The sequence below is a fragment of the Cryphonectria parasitica genome, assembly GCF_011745365.1.
Source record: "Cryphonectria parasitica EP155 unplaced genomic scaffold M406scaffold_2, whole genome shotgun sequence".
Lineage (NCBI taxonomy): Eukaryota > Fungi > Ascomycota > Sordariomycetes > Diaporthales > Cryphonectriaceae > Cryphonectria > Cryphonectria parasitica.
In genome coordinates this window covers 4,403,551-4,427,415 of record NW_024468910.1, presented here as the reverse complement: position 1 = coordinate 4,427,415, position 23,865 = coordinate 4,403,551, and the positions used below count along the sequence as shown (strand labels likewise).

The 23,865-nt window shown below is 53.4% G+C and overlaps 5 protein-coding genes across 5 annotated transcripts; 1 reads left to right on the top strand and 4 right to left on the bottom strand.

The window, feature by feature from the left end:
• Positions 1–2,746: 2,746 nt before the first annotated feature.
• On the top strand, positions 2,747–3,427 carry M406DRAFT_355187 (uncharacterized protein). Its single transcript, XM_040923104.1, has one exon. It carries the CDS (start codon positions 3,078–3,080, stop codon positions 3,234–3,236), a length of 159 nt encoding a protein of 52 aa, XP_040780103.1. The 5' UTR covers positions 2,747–3,077; the 3' UTR covers positions 3,237–3,427.
• A 475-nt stretch (positions 3,428–3,902) lies between these two features.
• On the bottom strand, positions 3,903–5,147 carry M406DRAFT_45082 (uncharacterized protein; the record flags this gene model as incomplete). The annotated part of the gene is made up of 3 exons (XM_040924263.1): positions 3,903–4,033; positions 4,115–4,557; positions 4,627–5,147. 3 exons carry the CDS (start codon positions 5,145–5,147, stop codon positions 3,903–3,905), a joined length of 1,095 nt encoding a protein of 364 aa, XP_040780102.1.
• Positions 5,148–8,734: 3,587 nt separating this feature from the next.
• On the bottom strand, positions 8,735–10,431 carry M406DRAFT_327544 (uncharacterized protein; the record flags this gene model as incomplete). Its single annotated transcript, XM_040920219.1, has 4 exons — positions 8,735–8,902; positions 9,489–9,626; positions 10,160–10,205; positions 10,301–10,431. 4 exons carry the CDS (start codon positions 10,429–10,431, stop codon positions 8,735–8,737), a joined length of 483 nt encoding a protein of 160 aa, XP_040780101.1.
• Positions 10,432–17,174: 6,743 nt separating this feature from the next.
• On the bottom strand, positions 17,175–21,111 carry M406DRAFT_287235 (ARM repeat-containing protein). The gene is made up of 2 exons (XM_040918724.1): positions 17,930–21,111; positions 17,175–17,813 (listed from the first exon to the last, which is right to left on the bottom strand). Exons 1-2 carry the CDS (start codon positions 21,017–21,019, stop codon positions 17,247–17,249), a joined length of 3,657 nt encoding a protein of 1,218 aa, XP_040780100.1. The 5' UTR covers positions 21,020–21,111; the 3' UTR covers positions 17,175–17,246.
• Positions 21,112–22,768: 1,657 nt separating this feature from the next.
• Positions 22,769–23,386, bottom strand: M406DRAFT_28489 (uncharacterized protein; the record flags this gene model as incomplete). Its single annotated transcript, XM_040918592.1, has 1 exon — positions 22,769–23,386. A coding segment is annotated over one exon (618 nt), but the record flags the coding sequence as incomplete, so codon positions are not given.
• Between the last annotated feature and the right edge of the window lie 479 nt (positions 23,387–23,865).

Genomic DNA, 23,865 nt, shown 5'->3' with positions numbered 1-23,865 from the left:
GATCGACCGACACACCTTCTCTGGAGGTATCACCCAGTCTTTTGCAAACTTCCGCTATGGTGGCGACGATAAGCAGCAGTGTTGCTTCCCCCCCCCCCCCCCGGCCCCCGGGGCTGACTCCACCATCTCGGTCAAGCGTGTTTCAAGTACGCATGTGGGGGGCAGCACAGCCCAAAGAGGGGTGGAGACAGACCGCTTCCTCGTCGCCTGCATTTCCGCGGTGGATGGCCAGCGACACAACCTCGTTGGGTAGCACGCGCTGCCATTCCCAGGGTCGGAGGGTTGCGTTGCCTCAGCCCCCCGCAGCCTGAAGACGAGTAAGAACCGTGGAACGCTCGCATGCAAGGCGGGAGATAACCTCCCAGTCCTTTCTGCCTAGGGCATTATCATGTACGCGCAAGCCAACGTCGCCGTGCGCTCTCACTGCTTCATCATCCTCCCCGCTGCCCGCGCCGGCGGCCGGTGCCCGGCCTCCCGAACGTAACACAACGCCGTGCTGGATAGGGGCCCCTACCACAGGCCTCGCACGCTGGCCTAAGGATGCCCGGCGAAACGGGGCTCTTCTCTGCGACGGCAATTGGCACAATCCGGGACATGATCTTCAGGCCTTGGGGCTCGGGCAGGAGCATCCGTCCCGTTCTCTAGAGGAGCGCTGGAGGCTCTCTCGTGCTCCGTACCAATCATGCCACATACGCCGTCGCAGTGCATGGGTTGCACCAAGCTTCACAGAGCGGCAAGCGAGAGCGATTCGGCCCAATACCCTCAAAGTGTTTTGTCGTGCCTTTTGATGGGGAAGAAGATCAGAAGGGACCCCCCCTCCTCCTCTCCTCCTTTGCCTTTTCTATCTTGGGGGCGGCAGTGCACTTTACTTCCCTGCTGCGTGCTCTCTTTTTTTTTGTTTTATTCGCCTCCCGTTCACCCATTTGACCGGGCTGAAACCTTACTTTTTTCCTTTCTGCTTCTCTTGGTACCTGATCGCCGCCTTTTTTAGTAAGACTCGAAATGCCTGCCTCGTGCTTTCCCAGACAAGCTGAGCCGCCTAGTGTTACCTTGGTGCAACGACTCGCTTAGTCATGTCCTTTGCCTCACACTTTAGACCAGATCCCCATTGGGCAATGATTTCCATATCTCTTTCCCTCCCCCGCCCCAACGCTAATACTATCGCGGTATAGCACCTCAGATTTCCAGCATGGGGGGTTTTGGGAGGGGATGAATTTGGCATATGCGACCTTTTGGTAGATTCCATTTTCATGACTTTCCTAGTTTCGCGGGACTGGCCTCGCGTACTGTACCTCTTCCTTCACACCTCTTTTTCCTTGACCTCCTTTTACCCAGTGGGGGTCGGTGAACAGAGAGCCCCCTGCTCTCTCTCTCCTATTGCTGATTGACAGTTTTACTACACACCCTCCCTTCTTTCCGCCTTGGGAGAACCTGCTTCCCCGGGGTTCCACAACGTCCAAGGCTGATAGGCTAGAGGGACATCGCCCCCCCCCTCCCCGAGGCAGGAAAGCACACACGGTGACCTCACCTCGCCTACCATGGCAGCCCCGCGTGACCCAGATCATTTTTTTTTTTGGCTCCGTCGCGCATATCGAGACGAAGTATGATTGAAAGCGAGGTAGTTGGGGAATTCTTCAGACAATTTGAATTCTTCCTGCATGATCAAGAGGCGGCGGAGAGGGGAGGGGGGGGGGGAAAGAGGGAATCTAATTCATCAGGCCACAGTGAACAGACAGCAAGCCCGGTTCCTGAAAGGAGAGGGTCGATGGCGTGCTGGAGCAACCCCCCTCCTAAAAATCTTGTCCACCATTTTCCTTTTGGTTTTTTTTTTTTCCTCCTAAAAAGTTCCCCGGGGGGAGGGGTGCTCCTTCTCTTTTACAGCCCTCGGTCAAGCAGCAGGTCCGTCTATCACGGGGGATGAGTTCCACCTCAAATGATGGACAGGACCAGATAGACTTCAAAGGGTTGGACCCGATCGTTGGACCACTTGTTTCAAGACCTTCAAGGGGGTTTTTTTTTTTTCCCTTCCTTTTCCTTTTCCTTTTTTTTTTTTTTGGTTGTCAACTGCTTGAAGCGGACCGCCGCCGCTGACCCCATCCAAAGGGGGGAGGGGGGAGAAGGAAAAGATGGATTGTGGTGTGGCACGTTAATGACCATGCGACGTATAGTTGTTCCAAATAAGCTTTTTATCTTCTTTCTTTCTTTAATCTACCCATGGCCGCGCTGATCGCAATACCCAACCACACACACACACCAGAGAGAGGAAGCAAGCTGTCTCCTGCCCAACGACACATCATCCGACCCCCGGGGTCCTTTTTTTCACTTTCTTCCCAAGAGGGTGGATAGGATGAACACGCATAGCATTGACCGCCGATCAGAGGAGAATGGGGGGAAATGATCAGCGGGTTCGTAGTGCAGGTGGGCAACTAATGTTTGCGATTTCATTTGCCCGCGCGTCGAGACAGAAGGCGACCACGTGCCTAACCCTCTTCAACCCCAGATCTCCCGTTTGAGGGAACTGGCGGTGACGATCCGCTCCTCGCCGATTGGGGTTTGAACTGTAGGTGAGATTTGATTGAATGTACCCGTGCCGCTGGTTTGGAGAGAGATTGACTTTTTGAGACTATGCGACACTTGGTGGTGTCCATGAGCGGGAGAGCCCGAGCAGCAAAAGTCGTGCAAATGACAAGCCGCACCAAATCCATCTTGAGTGATTCGCGTAAACATGTCGAGACTTTTGCTCTTTCAAATCTCTTCTCAATTTGATCTTACATGTGTCGCGCAGCTCTTGTCGCACAATTATAAACGAGTGGCGGAGACCCATGTCCCTTCATCACAGCTTCTTTTCCCTGATCCTTTGGAAAAATCCCAGCCTTCCCCCCTCCCCCAAATATAAATACAGCGACCTCTAATAATCGTACCCAAACCGTAGTGACCATTCCCTCCTCCCCCGCCATGTAAGAAAGCGACCGTGTAGTTGTAGTAATTAGCGAGTGTGCAGAGTTTGCCGGGGCCTGGTATCCTTGAAACGAAAGACATTAATCCTCTGGTGGAGGACAAGAGAGCAGTTGAACACCATGCTCGGAAAGCCGAAAGCACCCAGTCACCTCTCCAAACCATGCGCAAACCCAAGACCTGGACCGTTGTCAAACCTTAACGCCGTCCGCCCTGGTCCTTTTGGTACCGTCTCACCCGCGGGAGAGAAGATGACCCCGAGCGACCCGCACCACCGATAGATAATATCAAAATCCCACGAAAAACATGACAGGCAGAAAGAAAAAATGGGGTTGTTAAAAAAAAAAAAAAAAAAAAAAAAAAAGGTCGTGAAATCGAGGGTTAAAAAAAAAACCACCACCAAACAACTGAAAGTTGCTGTGCCACTCGGGGCGGATGAGAGTGAACGTTGAGAATGCTCAAAAAAAAACTGACAGTCGGCGGCGTCGGCGAGTAGAGATCCACCTTCATGTCGTCATAAACCAACACACCCGCAACGCTCTCATCCGGGACAAGTCGACAAAGCAACCGGGTATCATCTCGCGGTTCCCACTCTTGCGACCCCAAAAGTGAAAACTTTTGCCATCCCTCTTGTGTACGATTCCAGCCTGGAAATGCACAACGCGACCCAGCCTATAATCCCCTGCCAATACTCCTTTGTCTCGGCTATGCAGGTGATCATAACCCGACCGTGAATGAAGTGAAGGATATACAAAAGCCGTATGTGGCAGCGAATGGTGAGAAAATGAAAAGCGTCATCCTCGAGGCATAGGAAAGACGTAGGAAACGCAAGGAGAAGTGGCGAAATCTTCGCCTTCGCAGACCGGCGCGCTTACTCGCCGCGCATATTGGTACAATCGGATCTAGGAACTCCGTCTTTTTTCTCTTTTTTCTTTCACTTTTCTTTTTCAGTCAGATTGGTTCTGGTCCTCGCTGCCTGCATCTGATTGGGCTTCGCCCTTGTGCACCTTTCGATGCCGTCGAAGGTTTGAGACCACGGAGAAGTTGCGCCCGCAGTTTGGATGCTCACACTTGAATGCTACATCAAAGAACTCGTGTTAACCAATGGACTCAATATGTCAAAAAGTGAGAGGCGCGAGGAAATGGTAATCGAACTTACGCTTCTCTCCAGTGTGGCTGTACATGTGAGTCTGTAGGGAGCTTGGTCGAGTGAAGCGCTTGTCGCAAACTTTACACTTGTGTTTCTTTTGCGTGCTGCTGGAGACCTTGGAGCTGAACTGGCCCATCATGGACTGCGGCGCGGGTGGCTGCGTTGCCATCAGACCTTGAGGGCGAGGGAGAGTCCTCGACTCAATATCAGATCCTGCGGTGGAGTAGTCACTGACACTACCGTCGATGGAGCCGCCGTAGTAGGGGCTGAAACCGGTGGAGGAGACGCTCGACGAGGCAGAATGGGTCGAAGGGAAACCATAAGAGTCACCGGATCCCCTCCCCCTGTTGTTGTAGACACCTGCGCGGGGGGTCTCCTGGCTGCCAGTGTCGAACCTCATCTGGACCATCTGCTGGGCGACCTCGAGCGGCTCCTGGTAGCCTCGTGGGTCCCTGGCATGGCGGAAGTCCACAGGCTGAGCGCGGGGCACGCGCGGCAGGGTCATGTCGGCCGGGTCGTACGAGGCGGTGGAGGAGATAGAGGACTGGGAATACCTTCTGGTGTCTGCGTCGGACGAGATGCCGAAGGGGTGTCGCACAGCCGAAGAGGTATATCCCATGCCGTGCTCATAGCTAGTCGGCGACGTAGCGTATGTGGCATGGACCGGAGAGGCTGCGGTCGCGTGGTAGGCTGGGTCGGAGTACGAGGATGCGGCGGTCTGGTGAGGCATCCGGCTGATACTCATAAGATCTTGTGGGAGAGAAAGTAAGTCGGGGCGGCCTGGAAGAGGAGGGTCCACCATACTCAGAGGGCTACCTGCTGGGGCCGAGGTGACGGGCCCGCCGGAGCTATACTGTGCCATTGGGGCAGTGACGGGCGGCCGGGACGAAGGCTGCTGCGAGTGACGATCCATAGCCATGGGATTGGGAGGCATTCCACTTTGTGTGACGGGCGAGCCCGCGTACAAGGCGGCAGTTGATGGTGCCGTCGACGCCCAAGGGTTCTGGAAGTGCGGGTGTGAGGTTGGATACGACGAAGACATGCTGTCTACTGGTGGGAATGAACCGTATCGCTGTTGTTGGTTGGGGTCTATTGTCATTGTCATGTTGCAAGTATGTTATGGGGGAGAAACAATAAGAGTAAAAAAAGGATGATCCTGTTGGTAGGTTTCTTGTGTGTGTGTGTGTGTGTGTGTGTATGTGTGTCTTGTGTCTGTGTCTGTGTCTTGCGTGTATGTGTATGAGCGTATATGTTGTGTAGTTGTGAGGATGATGATGGAGAGGGGGGGGAGGAGGTTCGAGGTAGGTATAGATAGGTCAGAGCAGAAACAGGGTGCTTGGACGAGAAGGCCGAGTCTTATTCTCTCTGGGCCCAAAGAGCAGACAGAAGAAGACGACGGGTCAAAAGATCCAGTCAGGGTGTCAAGGGTCTTCGATGCAGACGCTAAGGGACCACCTACCCTCTCTGCCTCTCACGCCTCTGTACCTTGGCGCACCCAAGAACGCTAGGGTCCTGTAGCTAGCTCCATAGCCAACCGTGCCAACCCGGCCTTCGTAGTGTCAGTGCAGAGGAACCACACCCGCACCCGCACACCCGCTCCTGCACCTGCAGCTTGAGAGCAAGAGCCGGGCAGGGGGTTGCTCAGGCAGGTGGGGAAGAGTGCCAATATCATGTTGCGGGGGTGTCAGGCTAATAGGGGCAAGGATGGGTCGGGATGAAAAGACGACAGGGGTCGGGCGGGCATAAGACGGAGGTGACATGTAACATGGCAGGGGTTGTACGGCAGAGGGATGCTCTGCAAGGACCAGGTATACAGACTCGGTGAGGGACTGAATGTGTGGAGTTAGATGGGTGGGGTGGGAGAGGGGGGGGGTTGGTCCATATCCTGGGGCCAAGATACAGAGAAGAGGGAGGGGGGCGATGAATGGTTCATGGGCCAGGGAGGGTCCAGGATAACACTGATGAGCCCTGAGCCAGCAGTAACAAGTTGCCACATATTGTCGTAGAATGTACATAGTAGCTGCTGCCGAGCTCTTAAGAGGGTCCGAAGAGGGACACATGTGAAGATGCCAGCATACTAGAAGAGGGCCCGATCCGTCTCAAGCTGGCAAGGGGGGCCCATATCCAGCCCGACCTGGTCTAGTCGAGATGAAAACAACTGAAGCGCTGGCGCAGAAAGAGACTGAGCAAGAGAAGCAGGCAGATAGACCAGACAGGCAAGGCAAGGCAACACAGTAGGTAATCTCGGCAGATTGTTCAGTAGTATAGCCATGAGATCACAACTACCCTCCCCCCCCTCTCGTCTCCCCCATTCTTGATGATAACGGGAATGTACAGTACTCTTCCCTGTCTCGGCTCTTCTGTCTGGGTAATAGACGCCACTGACTTAAGTTCCCCAATAGCTGATTGGAAACAGGGCGATGGGCGAGAGAAGCTCGCCCGTGTCTTCCTTGGCGTGCTGGTACATAGTACATAGAGAGCATAAATGCTACATAGTGCGTATAGTGGTGATGGTTTGTACTATGGTGCCTACAGACCAGCCCCAAAAGATTTCAACCCTTCCCCCCTCCTGCACCCCCACCTTATATGACCATCTCAGCCACCTGCATCACTCAAGTCCTTTCTCGCTAATTTTTTTCTTTCTTTGCTGTTTCAAAAACATCTTTTCTAGGGATGGATAAAAGAAGTAGCGGTCCTCCTTCCTTCTCTTCTGGAAACAAAAAAGCCCTGCTATTCTCAATTCCTTCATTTTGTGCCAAGCATCGTAGGCCACTTGCTCATGAGTCGACCTCGATTGGATTGGCTGTAATGTGGGCCCCTTGGTATCTTTCCAGGAGAAGACAGGGTGCCCCTGTGACGTCTTTGGTGGGCGGGTGTCCAATGTACCGCAACCTGGCTCAAGGGTGACCAGGGGTCTGAACCCAACAGGAAGCCTCCCTCTCCTCTTGGCGCGCACACTGGCACACCGGCACATTACGTAGCCGTCATCTCAAGTCAGCGGACGGGGAAGGCATTCATTGACAACCCGCACCTGCTGTCGCGTTCCAGCACCCACGACCTGGCCACATTTTGGCTTGTCGATGTCTTTTTCTTGCCCTGCTTTCTATCGTGCTGGTAACACCTCAGGCCCGGCGTACACTTAAGCACTCATTTTTGGCCTGAGGGCGTTGGAGCATCCCATCCCCCATCCTGCCAGGCCAGCATACGCAAGGCAAAATCCCCATTTACCCGCTCTTGAGGTTTCTACTAGTAATCTCTGCTCGCCTTTTACCGCTCGTGGTTTGGTACCTGGCCTTGCAGGAATCCAACCCCAAAAAACCCACTGGGTATCTGGCCACTGAGTCAGTCAAGAACCCTCTCTGACGTACTTTTAATGTATCATTGGTACCGCGCTCCTGGAGACTTGGACGACAGTGGATCAGACATGCTTGAATCCTATACCAAATCTCGTCAGCTACCTCTCTCCAGTAAGGAGGCGAGCAACACGCACAATGATGTGAGGATGATGGCACCAAGATGGGGTTCATTGCCATCTGGCTCCGCCTTTTCAGATTTGGACGGGGACTGCAAAGAGGAGTAGGTGGGCTGGGTGGCATGGCAGATGCGCTTAGTCCAGCTCGTGCAAAATTACCGACCGACGGGGAGGCCAGTGGTCAATCACACCCCCCCCCCTTCCTCCTCCTCCCCCACGAACCTTTTTTTCTCTCACCCCTTCCCTTCCAAGGACGTGAGCTTGTCAAACGAAACGAAAAGAGACGTCAGATTACGGCCAACCCTCCCTCCAATTTGGGAATTGCGTCCTTTTTCCAGGTTGGCTCCCTAATTGAGGTTGCTTTGGCTGCCACTGAATACGTCACACTTGCCTCGCCATCCGTGCAGCCTCAACGTCACCCTCTCTCCCTCCGTACAACCCGTCTTTTCCTGGCTATGACCTGGACGAGGGGAGAATGTGCAAGTGCATGCAAATGGAGCCAAGATTCATTTCGACCAACAAGTCGCGGTGCGTTTCGCAACAAGACACACTCTTGTCCCTGTTGCATTCCAGCCTCAGATATGCAAATGAAGTTGGCGGTAATAATGTGGTAATGTGGTGTGCTACGTACCCTTGTTGCCGTACATACCATCTATCAGTTGCCAGAAGTCGCCGGGCGGCACGGTGTCCCAGAGCTGGGGGAGACCCTGAGGTCAGACCTTGCCAGGGCCTGTGTGGGTCCTCTCTGAGCTGCGTACAGTGCAGGTGCCACTCGCTGTCCTGCCCGCAAGAGATCCATAGCTGAACACTAGGCCCACAACTTCCTCCAACTAAAATTCCGCGGCTGACGGGTTCCTTGGATTTTCAGTCCCCCAGAGTTCGTTGCAGCCCAACAACGAAACGGCCTTCTCCTGACTTGGGGATTTGGTCTTGCGTGCCACTACTGCTACTAGCTACTACTCTGTACTATGGTTTGACTACCAAAGTACAGTGGTATTTGGCCCAGGTCGCATGAATCGACCTTACATCCGCAAACCTTCCAATCAAGACAATCGCCCTCGTGCAGTTTTTACCATGCATTTTGTGTGAGGTGGAATCTTTTCAAAGACACCTGTTCTCAAACATAACGAGAGGGAGGGGGTCGCGCACCCCGAATGTCAGTCACGGACTGGCCGCCACACGCGACAAACAGAGGCGTACCAAGTTTTGCGAGAATTCGACGTCACCATGGGGTCAGGGAATAAACTTCCCTGGCCATATCGCTGGTGGGCGGCCTCCATACCATGATCCGCTCGCTTGACAACAAGATACCAGGACACGCACACCTACATACACACACACACACACACACACAAAGTTAACCAACTGGAAAGCTGAAGGTTGAGCTACTGACACAGTGGGAGGGGGATGACGTGAAGATGCCTGTCGTCAAACTAGGCTGGGTCATCTAGTAAAAGTACCAACGACAGGCATGCAAGCTCACTCGTTGACCGGCTGCATCAACTCATCTTCGGCACATCCACTTTGAGAGGTGCGCGGCCCAGGTGGGCCCTACCTAGCCTACTTGGCTTCGCTGGATTTGGCTGCACAATTTGCAGCCTGGCAGAAAACGGTTTGGCACAAGTCTCTCTGGTGGATCCCAGAACGCGATGGCATCCTGTCATGGCATCCATGACAGGTCGATAAGGTGACCGAAGCTGCATTCGCCCTCTCCCTCATCACAGCCTATGCAGGAATCTAGAGCACCCGTCCCGCCAATACGAGAATCCCACCTTCTCAGCAGGCAGTTTTCTGCAGCGAATCGTGGAGCGCATCGTGCTATCACGGGTCCCCCCTTCTTCCTCATCAGCCAAAGGGGGGATGAAGAGGGCCTTGTCCTCGCACCACCTTATCCTGTCCACTCCACCTTACTGCCTCTCCTTCGAGAAGAAAGCCCTTGCCTGGCGGCGACTCAGGAAGCTTCCGCTCGAGGTCGGCACCTCGCGCAGTCGGTACCAAAGCCAAGGTGCCATGCTCGCCCCCGCCGCGGATCGCTGCCTCCTGCCGGATCTTTAGGGAGGGCAGCACGTGTCGCTTAATTGGAGATCTCCGCGTGCTAGGGGGGGGGGGGCGCGGATGGAAAATGCATGGACTGCCCAATCTGGAAGAGCACAGGCTGAAGAGGTGAGCAGGGTCCAGCCCCGATGTCACACGTCCCCATCTTCATTTCGTGGTGCCCGAGCCCCGGATCAACAGGATTGTCAGATTCAAGCTCAACGACAAGCGGGACTTCGAAACGTGGGCAGTGCCCATCTTTGTGGTGATCCAAGTTGCTCTGTGTCCCACCCGTACGGAACTTTCTGTAAGATTGGCAATGATATACAGCGAGAAACGTGGGTGACATGCAATCTCATCGAACCAGGCTTACGGCCTGGTTGCTAAACCGCTTTGATCACTCAAGCCCACAGGTACGGCCTCGAAAAGGCGAGTTGAAACATGATTCTCCATGGAAGTGACCAGACGAGTCTGGGGAAGCAATTTCCAACCGACGACGGCGACCTTGACGTTGGCGGGTCAGGTCGCCGACTTGGAATCAGTCCTACCTTCCCTCCTCCCTGGCAAACCCTCCATCTCATGTAACCACACGAACTGGTGTGATGAAGCAATTACAAAAGTCATCCCAGCAAAAACTCGAAATGAACAGACATCGGATCTGACATGGCCTCATGCACTGCCTTACACACCTCCCCACAGGCACGATGTCACCTTGTCGACAGCTTGGAACCTTCTCGGGCAGGGCCCTCGACATATACAGTAAACACAGGAGAGGCAGCCCGGGGCGGAAGAAGCCGTTTCTCTCTTGGCTGCCAGTCATCCATCACGGTGGCAACGCCAATCAATGCCACAAAGACTCGAGTACGAAACGGGTGATCTCTCTCTCCTCCCCCCCCCCCCCCAAGAGTCAGAGCCATGTTGTTGAGCCGCATAGCAGGGGGAGTACGATATTCAAAAAGAAGAGGGGCGGAATGTTGCTCGCACTTCGCTGACGCCGAGAACAAGGAAAGCTCAGACGGCTGCGTGTTTCTGCGGTCCCAAGGAGTTGGGACACAACCGACGATCATGTTCCTGTGACACTGATTGACAGCTGCTCTGCCGTGCAGGTCCATTTCATCGATCCCTTGCCATATATCGGTTGATCGTTTCACTCGCTCATGTATATTACCCGCCAGTATTTCATCACGGTCTACGCCAAGGGCATTACTCGCATATATGAGCTTTCATCAAGCCAAGTTGTATCAGACAGTAGCGAGGCATGTCTTGGATCAATCGGGAGTAGACTCGTTATTTGGCCAGGGGTTCCATTCTTGTCCCAAGAGAAAGGCTCAAGTCTGGTCAAAATTGGGGGTCGGAGTGGGCTGGGCAGGGTGATTCTTCCTGGACAGAGTCGAGCTGTTGACATGATGGTCGTGCAGGCAAGGAAGGCCCCGCTGGGATGGGGGGGAGAAGGGGAGGTGTGTGTGCGACGCCGTCGATGCACAAGTGAACATCGCAATTCAGGTAATCTGCGCCCTGAGATTGAGTTGACCATGGGTCCCGATTTGGTACAGGCCACCCCCGGATCTCACCAAGAGTGGCTCCCAGCACGTGAGCGACGAAGGAAGGCCACTGAAGCCTACTTACTCAGTAGCCTACTATCAAAGCACTACTATTTCGTACAGTATGCGTCGTCGCGGAGCGGCAGAGGGGGTAGAGGAGATGCGGAAGACGTGAGCCGGGCTGGCCGTTCACCGGCAAGAGCATCCTCAGATTCCGCGGTCACGAATATGGACCAGGCACAGAGCCAACTTTCGCCACACAAAGCTCCGCTGGCGATGTCTGTCGGGAGACACCCCCGGCGTGCGGCCAGGAAGCCGACGTCTAGGTTCCGGGTTGCAGAGGGCCAAACGGCATGATTCAACCCGTGCCTCTGACACCTCGAGGGAGCCTTCCTGAACGGGACAGCCTCATTTAGGTGACCCTTTTGCACCCGCAGTCTACAGCCCAGGTAAATGCCGTGGGAGATTGCTTCAGGAGGTCGAATTCTCCGCCCGCCGCCGGAGCAAAGAGGCATTCTCTGGGGGCCCACCGCAATGATCTGCGCAGGGGACTGTCTCAGGATCGACAGGGCCCAGGGTTCTACACCCTTGGAGGGAGAGTCGATCAACTGCCGCTTCTGCACTGTCTGGTGACACGCAAGTGGAGATGAGGTTACACTGGAGGCAGCTAGAGCAATCTCACGAGCAAATTTCTTGAAGCCTCATCACGCCTTCACATGATGGTGTGTGTACGTGTGTGCGTGTGTGTGTGTGTAGTATCTGCCAAGCGGGTGTGGGATGCGCAAGTCGAAGGCGACGAATTGTGCATTTCCCGACCACGAGACGTTACTATCAGCCCAAGAGCCACACCTTGAGAAGAAGAAAAAGAAGTAGGACGAGGGGGAGGGGGCGGGACCACAGTTCGCAATCAAGAGGGTCTTTTCTTATGACAGCCTCGTATTGATATCGATGAGGCGACTGACGACGTCTTGGCCCCCAACGAGGCTTACAAGCAGTTGAAGAAAGAAGAGAAAAGGGCAACAAAAATTGTGTTGATGCAGTCTTCCGCCAGGCGACACGATTGGAATAGTCCCCCGAATCACAACAGCAGTCGAAACAACGAATCATCACGGGTGCACTGGCCAGCAGTTCCAAGTGGACGAGCCCCTTACTGTCTGCCGACCCGAGTTTGGCTGACATTGCAATATTCTCTGCATACCATTTTGGCATGTGCATGGGCAAAATGATCAAAATACCATATTCTCTCACTCGAGGTAACTTTTTTTCACTGAAACATTTTCTTGCCTTTTCTTCAGCCTCTATGAGGGCATGCGCGGCACAATGCTGATGCTGATCTGCCGGCGCCTGCCTACAAGGAGGTTGGTCTCCGATGCCGACGCGAGGGTTACAAGCGTGAAAATTGATGCAGCTTTTGACGTGGACAACGACGGGATGATTCAACGGGAAGGAGTGAGGGGGGGGGGGTGAGGATTGAGATTTGTGGCTTTGGACGAAGGCGCCCCCCCCCCGCGAACGTGATTCCCGGCCGGGAACAAGCTTATTCTGACCATAGTAAGCTGGACCCTGCATTCCCTCCTGTCATAATCTGCCATTACTGTGGTAATTTATAGGGGCTGACAGAAACTGAATTGCACCATACCGTACTATACCTACTATGGTTTACCATACACGCACTGTGATTTGATTTTTTTTTCCCCTTCCTTCCTTCCTTTTCTTCTTTTTACCAGGAGCAGGCTTGCCGCATTGTTGAGCTCGCACTACTGCAACCAAAGACGACGATATCGGCGTGTTTGTTTTTCGTCTCTCTCATTCTTCACAATCTCTGCCCTCGACCCGCTCTTTTTCTTCCTCTCTTCTCTTGGCCCTTTCCTCTACTCGGCCAAACGGTGCCTAGTCAGGCAGGCCCTAACGCAAGCGCCACATTTGCAGTGAGGGTTTTCCCTGGTTTCTGTAGTGTCTTTTCAACAACGTATCCTCTCTTTCCCTATCTCCTCCCCCCCCCCCTTTTTTTTTTTGTATTCTCTCTCTCTCTCCCCCCCCCCCTCTCTCTAGCTTTCTCCGTTCCACACGAAGAGAACAAACACCGAAACGAAAAGTGGGGGGCTGAAAAAAAAAGAGCCACAGCTTTTTGCAAGCTATTCTATGTCGGAACAGGGGAACTCATGCAGCCATGAAATAGATAGACTAATTGTATACTAAGGCTTGCGGGTGGCTTCAAAAACGGGCGCTATCGATCCGGAAGACGATGTCCCCGCGACGCGCGCACTGCTTAGGCTACCCGATCTGCAAGCCACAATCGACCATGTACGCCATGACTAGCTGAACAATTATTCCCCCCCCCCTTCTCTTTTCTTTCTTCTCGTTTTGTTTCTTCTTACTCTTGACTCTCCATCCCCCACCCCTTTTCGTTGTTCTTTTATCCGGCGGGGCGGCATGATATCGTGTTCCCCATGGCTTTTGACATAATCGACTCCACTCCCACTATTGCTGGCGCTGTTAGCTCCACCCCCGTTCACCAACCTTTCCCCCCCCTCCCTCTTTCTCTTTTTTCCCCACCTCATTCTTTCCTTTCCAACCCAAACTCTCAGCAAGCGCTAGAGTGTCAGTGCGGCGAGGCGTGCACATCGTTGTACCCTGTGAGGCACGTGTGCTATTTTATAGTACTATCTGAGTAAAATAGAAAGCCTATATGGGACTAAACAGGGCTGCAAAGAGAAGGCGAGAAAAAGAGAGAGGGGGGCCCGGGGGGGGGTGCGAGAAGAGAGAGGGACCCTGCTGCAGCAGATCAGCTTGTGCAAGGTATAGCTTAGTAGCGCTTCTGCCGTCTGCTCTCTCCTCCCCCCCCCCCCCTCTTCTTTTCTCTCCATAGCTCCACCTGGTTTCGTTGTACATGCTATAGTACATGCTATAGTACATGCTATAGTATTGTGGCACTATGATATGCCTTCAAATGCCCACTTAGGAAAAGACGCGTATTATGGAATGGCACAAGTGGTACCGAGTGATAATACAGTCAGCACTGGGTGGCGATTCGACATCCTGGCGGCCACGATACGCTCAAATGCTGTTGTGGTCTCATGCGCTCATCCTGGCGAGTTCACTTGTGATGGGCAAGAAAACAACGTGTAAGGTCTTGTCAGGTCTTGTAAGACTCTTTGGAGATTGTGAATTAACAATCATCAGTTCTTTCTGTTTTTCTCCCCCTTCGTGTTCTTTTCTCGATTCTCTTTTCTTTTGCTATGTCAACATGACATATCCCTGGTCTATGTTTGGGGGGCCATCGTCCTGGCATTGCCAGCTGCATATTGTCGATTTGGTACAAAGGTGGAGGTGGGGGGCGCTGCCCAGCCTTGGGCTTTCATGTTAATGAGAGGGTGACACAATTACGGGACCCAAGGCGCAAAGAATAGTCTCACCGCCGGTGTCCTCGATGATGATCTTTGCTTCGGTTCCAGACAGTTGGTTTTTTCTTCTCCATACGTCGGAATCCGCCGTTGCAAGCATTTTGCGAAGCGGTATTAGTGCAGTTGGACATACGAGCCTCGCCTGATGTGCCGTGTCGACGGCCATGTCCTGCAGTTGCATCGTGTAGTAGCACGTGCCACCCGATTTTCGTCCCCTTGTATTGTCACCCCATTATTGCTTGTTTTGTTTTTGTTCCTTTTGTGCAGATCTCCTGTTCCGTCATATGCCCCCACGTTCTCAAGAAGTGCCTTTTTTTCCTTCTTCTTCTTCTCTCCCTATCTCAGACATAATTGGGTGTGAAAGGGGGGGGGTATAAGAAAGCAAAATGTTGCAGAGTGACTGAGAGACGTTGGCAAAAGAGGGTTCCGAGTCGCCGCCTTGGCGCTTGATTAGGTGCCGCCACTCGTGATCGATCAGATATAATAAGTCGCATCGAGATCTTGATATAGGCGGCGGCGCCAGCACGCCTCATTCTCGTTGCTAGGTAGACGGTACAGGCGCCGAAATGGGACGGGGTAATTCTCACCACATCGGCCTACCACGAAACCCTTCTCTTCTTGTTTTCTCGCGTGCCTAGACTAACCTCGAGGAAAGAGAAAGGGGGGGTCTACTTGGATACGCGCGGCAGAACAGGGCGAAAGTGCAAAAAAGCAAAAGCCGAAAAATTATATACATAAGAGAAAAGCCGAAGAATGCAAGCTAATTAGTCCGGGAAAACCAACAGGCGGGACAGCTGACGGACATTTTTTACGAGATGGTCTGTCTGTCTGTCTTGATTTGTTTGTTCGAGGGAGAAGGGGGGGGGGGGGGGGGTTGCGTCATGTCGTTGCTTCTGGTACGAAGATGTAAGATGGGTGGCTTGCTTGCCGCTCGCTGGGCAACATGCCTTGATCTCGCATGCTCAGCCTGCCATTTGTTATTGGCCTTGTTGATGCTGAGGAAAGACTGTATATCCTGGTCGTTTGGGGCGGAGGAAGCAAATTCCCACACACGGATGGGGCGCGAGCAGGCGAGCGAGAGAGGTGGAGGGAATGTATGGTTTTAACAGCTACCTCTCCACTAGGAGAAAAAGCAAAGGGGTGAAAGAAGAAAGGGGGAGAGAAAATATCGCATCGAGGTATTTATTGATCGTGAAGCATGTAATTGTTGTGGGCTCTGACGTGTCGAGAGCCGCCGAGACAGGACCGAGCCGGAATCAAGAAGGTCATCAAAACTGATAGGCCCAGCAAGAAGGCGGGACGGGACTGTGTTTTGTTTCTCAATTACGTTCAGGGCATTCCTATCGTCACAACGTTGGTCAATACTGCCGGCTAGATGCCGTTATGTAGAAGATGAATAAGTTGACGAGGCTGTTCGTGGTTGATAGACGATAACTAGACCAAGGCTGTGATGTAATAAAGTGTAGCACATTTGCCAGAGTGGGCAGCCTCCCTTTGGTGTATACTCGATAAAGGTATGGCACAAGATTTAACAGAACAAAGAATTATATTCATGTTTCTGATAACCTGTGAGGATATTCGAGGTAAATGGCTCCATTTCAGCTATTCTTGTCTGGTTGCTGCTGCTGATGCTATGAAATCAATGATCAGATCTATGCCTCAACGACTGCTAACTAAACCATGGGCAACTCGCTTCGTAGAAGAATCACGGCATTGACACTGTCCATAGCTTCAAGATTCAAAAAGAAGAGGGGCAACGAATTATCCAATAGCGAAACCGAGAAAAGGACCAGTCCGAATGCGGTGCTGCATTGTTTGATCTGACGATGTAATATAACCTTCTCATCGAGCCAGCTTGTCCGTAATGTGATGACAGCAAACTCATAGATCTCATGCATTTCAAGGTGTGTCACATGTAAAATTGTATCAGATAATCGCAGTGAGAACATGTTTGGTGGACGATAGGCTCTTGACATCAGACTCTTGATGTCAGCCAAATCGCCAAACCACAGGTTGAGGAACACCCAACTGTTTGTTTGTGCACATTCTTTGAGGCAAAACTCCAAAACCCAACAACAACAAGATTCTGGGGCCACAGCGCGAAGTATACCCTTGTCCAGCCCTTTCCCAAGCCAAGCCTACATAGCAGAGTGTGTCGAAGGCACTGGGTGGATTAACAGCAGACTGCTCTCAAGTCGAGCAATTGCCTGGCGCAGCTACCCTAGGTGCAGATGGTGCTACCCAGATATTCAAGTGAGAACGGGGCATAAGCTGATACAGAATAAAGAAAGGGGAAATTGGCATCACGAGTTCAACTGTGGTTGTGAAGTGAATACGAACTCTTGACCGTAATCAACAAGCCAAGTGCGTTCTGGAAGCTGGTTCTAGATCTGTTCTGGCAGCTTCGCTTCTCATGATTATCTAAACTTACTTCTGGCTTAAGTATTGAGGTTAATTGCTCCATATCTAAAGGACGCAAGTTGAATCAATTTGGAAAAAGCAGGGTTGTCCAAGAGGAGGGAAGCCTTACAAGAAAATAGCCACATCCATGTTGCATGGCCCTGTCACAGCCTCACAGAAGCAGACACTCTCACGCCAATGACAAAGGGTCACAAAAGCACCAACAACCTCCAATGCATTGATTCAGCCTATATTATAATGACGCCCAGGATCACCCCAACACCTACTTACTACAACACGATAGCCAGCTCTCCTCTATCGATACCCTCTTCTGTCAAATTCGGATAATAGGGGACCATCGCATCCGCTTGCATGACATACGCATCATTATACATTCGCCAGAATGGCTGTCTGACCTTCCTGGCCGGGTGGAACAGGCCCGCCCAGACGTAGTTCATCACCAGTCCTGGTCCAATAGCCACGCGAATGGCCTCAATTGCCTCGATGACCCGGTCGATCACGTGCGGGGACTGCTCGTACGCATTAGGCAGGATGAGGTTCAGACAATGGAGCATGGCATCTTCGAGTCCGAGACCGACGACGCCTAGAGCAATGTGCTTGACCACGGAGGCGGCGGTCTGTCGGTGCACTTGGTCCCTGTCGATCAGGGCGTCCTCGAGCAGCGGCACCACGGCATAGACATAGTCCTTGGCCATCTCGCCGATATATTCGAAAAGGAAGGAGAGCGATTTCAGTACACCGGTGCGCACGTTGAGCTCGGCGACAGAGGCGTATTCGTTCATGATGGCAGGGAGAACTGTGAATGGGGCACACGTTTCCGCCACAATACCGATAGCCTGTAGACGTGTTAGCGGTTGAAGTAGACATGAAGAGAATGCGTGTGTTCAATTCAGGTAGGAATATGTGTAGGGCGAAAAGAGGGGGCTCGCAAAGGGATTGCACTTTTACTCACAACAGCGGTATTGACACGACTCTGGCGCTCTTGCACTCTCAAGTTGGACAGTAACGTTGCCAGCACATCCTGCGGACCAATAGCTTTGGCGATAAAACCAAATGTATTGTTGGCAGCTCTCCGAATGCCCTTCTTGTGCGCTTTGAGCATGTCGAGCAGCTCGAAACAGATACGCATCCACTCTCTCGCGTTGACGGACTCGGGCCCTCTGTCTGCAATTCGTCCGACAAGATCGACGACGTTCTCCTGCACCCGCTCGTGGCGATTTCGCAGAATGGGAGTCAAGCGCGGCAGCAGGTCCTTGATGGGCGGCTGCATCTGGTTGATACCAACGACGGTCACGATGGACCGCAGGGCGCCGAGAATGGCGCCGAGTACTTCGGGGTACTCTTCACCCAGATATTCGTACAGCACGATGCCGAGTTTGCCTAGCAGAGCGTCCTCCCCGCACTGCGCCATGACCATCGCAATGCGTGAGATGAGATCTGCGGCCTGCTGGCGAGTCTGCGCAGTCTTATTATTGAGTCGCCAGAGAATCGTGCTGACAATCTGGGGGAGGTATGGCTTGGTGCGAGTGCCAAGTGCGTTTACACACGAGCCAAACGCGTTGAGAACGACTACATCCTCGACAGACTGTTCCTGGAAGGAGTGTAGAATTCCGTCAATGAGCCGTTCTTCCAAACGCTCACCGATGTCAGCGGCGCCCAATGAGGCGACCAGCTTCTCGATCGTTTCCACGGTCATCTTGCGATATGCTTCACTCTCGTCTTTCAGATTGCCCACAATCCTTTCTAGGATCTCGCTGACGCCAACTTTCTGTCCAAGATCACACGTCGTCTCAACGACCGATCGGTAGTTCCGCTTGTCGAGAGCAACTCTCCGAACCCAGAAGTTGGAGAAAAAGTCGTCAAGTACGTGAGACTTGAGATAACCAGCCGTCACACCCTCTGTCTGTGACATCTTGGACAGAACCGTCAGGACAACCCGCCTCATTTCATCGTCAGGGCTCTGAAATTCCCGCAGAACGACGTCCATGATCTGCGAGGTATAATAGTTTGCATACTCCTCGTCCATCAGGGGGATAATGAATCCAACAGCCTTGAGGAATGCTGCCAGGTTCTTTCCCCTCTGCCGCTTGGTGCCCGTCCACAGAGGGTTGAGGATGCTGTCGAAGCTCTCAATACCATATGGGTTGGCAGCTTCTGCCAATGCTGCTGTTGCAAGAGCGGTAACGGTGCGCACCTTGGTCTGCTCGTCGTTGAGGTTCGGCCGGATGCACTCCACCAGGTCAGTTAGATGAGGCAGGACAGAGCAACCCATGAGGATAGCAATTTGCTGTACAATCTTGACACCCGTGTGCCTTGCCTGCCAACTCTTTTTGGTCCTGGTAACGGCTCTCAGGAAGGGGATGAGGGCAGGTATACCGAGCGCTGATGCAACGACAGCAAAGGCCCGTGCTGTGGTGTTTCGCACGTACTCGTCAACATGGTCAATATCTGGCCGCATGGTGCTGATCATGGTCGATAGCCCAGCGGCTTTCGCCAGGTTGGAGATGATTTCACGGCCTTCGACCCGGGCATAGTAGTCTTGGTCGATGAGAAGGGGTTCGATGACTACCAGAATCTTGTGTGTGTAGGGTCGCACCAGCTCGTCGAGCTTGTACAAGACTCTGTCGATGACCTTGACAAGCAAGTGGCGCTCCTGGTCCTCGAGGGTGCGCTCCATGAGCAGAGGCAGGATCTGGTTGAACAGCGGGCCGGCACCGAAGCTTCGTGCATTGTCGGTCAGCTGTCGCAGTGCAGTCTTTCGCATGGGCGGTGTACCGTTCTTGATCTTGAGCAGCAGCCTCATGATCTTTCTCTCCTTGAGCTCCTCCACGGTCAGGTGGTCCTCGTCAACGCTCTCCGTCAGCTTGGAGAAGTATTGCATGTCCTCCGGCTTGAAGAACTGCAGGTCGCCCACACCGGGGATCTCCTTCGGAAGCTGGTGTGCTGCCAGTCGAGAAGAGTTGGGGTCTTGCATCATGAACCCGCCTGCTGGGGCAGGCGTCTGCATTAGCTTGTGTGCCGGAGCACGCACCGGGGCGTATCCTGGAGGTGGCTCGAGGACCTTGTACCCTTCCGCCTCGCCTGGCAAGATGGCATCGAGCTCTTCGTCGCTGATGGGCGCGTTGCGTGCCGAGACCTCGGCCCCAAGAGGCGGCACAGGCACCACTGGCGTTTGAGACGGGTGCATTGGTGTCGCTAGTCCTGCATTGCCGACGGGCGTAGCAGCCGGGGCCTGGTCCCAACGAGAGCGCTTCTTGGGAGCCTCTGCTGCCCCAGGCATGGGAACCGACGGGGCCTCGTCCCACCTCGATCTCCTCTTCGTCTCGGGCGCAGGTGTCGGCTCCTCGATCGTCGCTACGTCCCACCGCTTCTTTCGCTTCCGTCCAGCAGCAGCATCCGTAGAGCCGGCCTCCTGGTTCTCCTTGTCGCCTTCGGTGAGTGTCGGTTTGTGTTCCGTCTCCTCACTCTTCACCCCGTCGCCATTTTTTATCTTCTCCTCGATCGCCAGCCTGACTCGCGCCTCCTCGCGCTCCAGGTCCGCCTTCTCCATAATGTCCCTGTACGTCTCGCCCTCTCCATCCGCCGCGCCTGCCTGCCTGTTCGCAGCAAAAGGGTCGGCGCGCGTGGGCGTCAGCACGCGGTTGAACCTCCTCTTCTGGTAGTCCGTCTCGCGATCCGTAATGCGGTTGCTGCGCTCGCCGCGCCCAGCAAGGACATCGTCCTCCTCGACGCCATCGCCGCGTGCGAATTCGTCGATCTGGGCGCGCGTCGCCGTGTACTGGCCGATTAGGCGACGGGACCTGTCATCGCCGCCATCGACGTCCATGTCATCATCGTCCGCGGCGGGAATCGAGGTGTGGTAACCGGCAAACTTGTCAAAAGGGCGATCGTACAGTTCAGTGTCGAAGGCCTCGGTCAGACTGGCCTTGGTCGAGGACTCGCGCTGGGACGAGGGATCGCGTGCGCTGCCTTTCTTGGCTGCTGCGGCGGCGTTGCGCTCCGCCTGCAGCTTGCGGATCTGGTCGAATTCAGAGTCCGACATGGCTACAATTGAGTTGACTACATGTATCGTGGTCTTGAGTCGAAAGAAGAAAGGGGGAGGAGTCGGTTCGGAGAACGGGTGTGATGGTGTTGTACTGGCTGTGGCGATGTCGCGAAAGAGAAAAGAGGTGTCGTTGAATTTGGCACAAGGCTGGAGTGGATCACTTGTACCGATACTGCTGCTAATGCTGCACTTCCAGAGGTGAGTCCTGCTTAGTCAGTTGCTGTGCTCCAGGTTCTAATTTTCACTACCTCAGAATGGGCAAGGTTGATTTGACTTCTGCTAATGCCATGAAAACGGGAACATAGAAGGAAATGCGCTTTTACATTCCCATCTTTCACAACTAATGTACCTAATTCTTGAGATCAGATTGTTGGTTGTCCTCAGAAATAAAAAAAAACTAAATCACGATTTGGCTCTATTCATAATGTGAAGGGTATCTCGGTGTCCCCACCCAAAACTCCAAGGTATATACAGCTGTGAGACAGCCTTGTCTCTCTTGTCCTCCTGCCTTTGTTTTCATCAATACCCCAAACCATGATCTCTAGTATTCGAGGTTGCAGTAGTAAATGCCCACATTGCTTTTCTTCTTCTTTTCTTGTCCAATAAACTTACAAACCCATGAATGCAACCTTTCTGCAATGAATCCCGAGGTGTCCTGGCGCACACGGCCTGTGTGTAAAAATGCGAGGATGTCGTCAATGGAATGTCCTGACAGACCTACCAACTGTAGTACTCGAGGATAATGTGAAGAGCAAAAGATTTCTCGATCTCCCTGAAGAACTGCACCTGGATTTGGACTTGTCTTGCGCCCATTGCTTAGCCGTGACAGGGCTCTCAGCGCTCTAGTCGGTCAAGAAGCGCCACTGTCCAGACTCCCTTATCAGGGTCGAACACCTTGGTCTTTTCATCGAGGGGCAGGTAGTTGTTGCTCTCCTGCAACACACCACGAATATCCATGATGATGTCGTCAGGTAGGTCCATCTCGTCCTCCTCCATGGCCTTGTCCTGAAAGAGCACCTTCATGGCGGGTACCTTCTGCTTCTCCTGGCAAGAGAATTTGATGTATGGGTTCAGGACCCAAACCGTGATTGACTCTTTGTCACCCTGCAGGACTATCTTGGCCGAGCCAGTGCGGGCCTGCATTTCCAAAAGTGCGGCGGCCAGGCAGTGTGAGAGGCTGGGTAGGCTGGCAGGCGGTTGCGAGTCAAGAGAGGGGTCGGCGAGTTTTATCTTCCACTTAAACAGCGAGAACGCGTTCTTCCGATGCTCAGAGTGGCCGAGGTGGGTACTGCAACCGGGACAAAACACTGCGGTCGGCACGTTGACAGAATTCTGCGAGACCTGCATGAGAGGGCTGGCTCCGTTCTCAGCTCCATTTGGTCGCACCTGTATCAAAATTAGCACATGAGTGGTTGTGGATGTGAGCATATCGATATATGTAACTCGGCGCAATCCAAAGCTATCCATGACTTTGGATGTTTCTGCGAAAGGGTCGAGTCGTTCCAGCTCTCTGCCCTGGAGCAGACGAACCGCATCGCCAAGACGAGGGTTCATAAGCACCCGGGCAGCTCGCCTCAGGCAAGGCGAGCCGGATCATTCTTTCTTGGGCACTTGTATCGATACACTGAGACATGGAGGAAGATCACAGGGATCTTCCAGTCCAGCGACCTTCTTTGTGCCCGATCTACATTTCCGTTTGTTGGAAAACGAGGTCAGGAGGATTGAATTCAGAGTACTGCATACCGTGAGTGCCCGACAATGATCCTCGTAGAACCACATTCTCATCAAGTCCACAAAGCCGACGCCTTCCTGCGCAACGATGGCAGAGTTTGCACCATAGCCGCGCGAGGCGAGTGCACTCTCCGAAGCCTTCTTCTCGTCCTGTCCGTCCTGGCCGCTTGCCCCGTCCGTCTCGCCATGAGCGTGAGTAGTTGGCTTATGACAATGCCAAAACTCCATCATCTCTGCCCAGTTTTCGCTGGGAAGGTCTTTCCACTGCCTCAGGTCGCCCTTGGACACGATGAGAGCCGCACATTCGCGACAGACAACGTCCACGTTGGGGTGGAGATTGGCTGCGGACCAGGGCACAATGTTCTCCACGGCACTGCCAGTGAGCTCATCCTGTCGGGGTACCAATCGCCAGCTCATCTTATCCAGACCAGGGGGTATCACCTGAGGAAGGTGCTCGCCTGCCAGGCGTGACTTAACAGGAAGAACCAGCTCGGTGGTGACGCGCTCATGATAAACCAAGAGTCGCGATGCGTCGGCGGAAACAAGAACCTTTGTGCAGTGGGTGGACGGGGTAGGGAGATGAATGACGACCGACATACGACCAAGCTTCGGCAGAAACTCTGCGTATAATGAGGGCCGAGACTGCTGTGTTGGCAGGGTAGCAACAGCTGGAGGATCGGGTGGGCGGGAAGGAGGGGTAGCCATGACGGCCTCGACCAATGTGATCACAGCTTATATGTACAGAGGAGAGTGTGGGAAGAAGTAGTCACGTTGAGAAGACGACAGTTGATGCTCAGGTGATGTTGCGAAGTCCTAATGTGATGTTGGAGTGTTCAAGTTGGGAAGGAGTTTGAGCAACAACGGCCAGTGGAGATGGGCGCTACTGGAAGCTGCCTACAGACTTCAACCCTAACCCCTGGAAAGACGGCATATGAGAGCCTTGGAAAGGAGGCAAGACAACCTGATTGAGGTTGAGTTTCTATGGAATTTTTTTCGAGAAGAAAGAAGGGAAGGAAAAGAAGGATGCCAGTCAACCGTGTTGCTCTTTATTACACGTCAATATTCGCGGTTTGCTGCAGTGCTCTCCGGGCTTGCGCCTCCACCCTTGATCT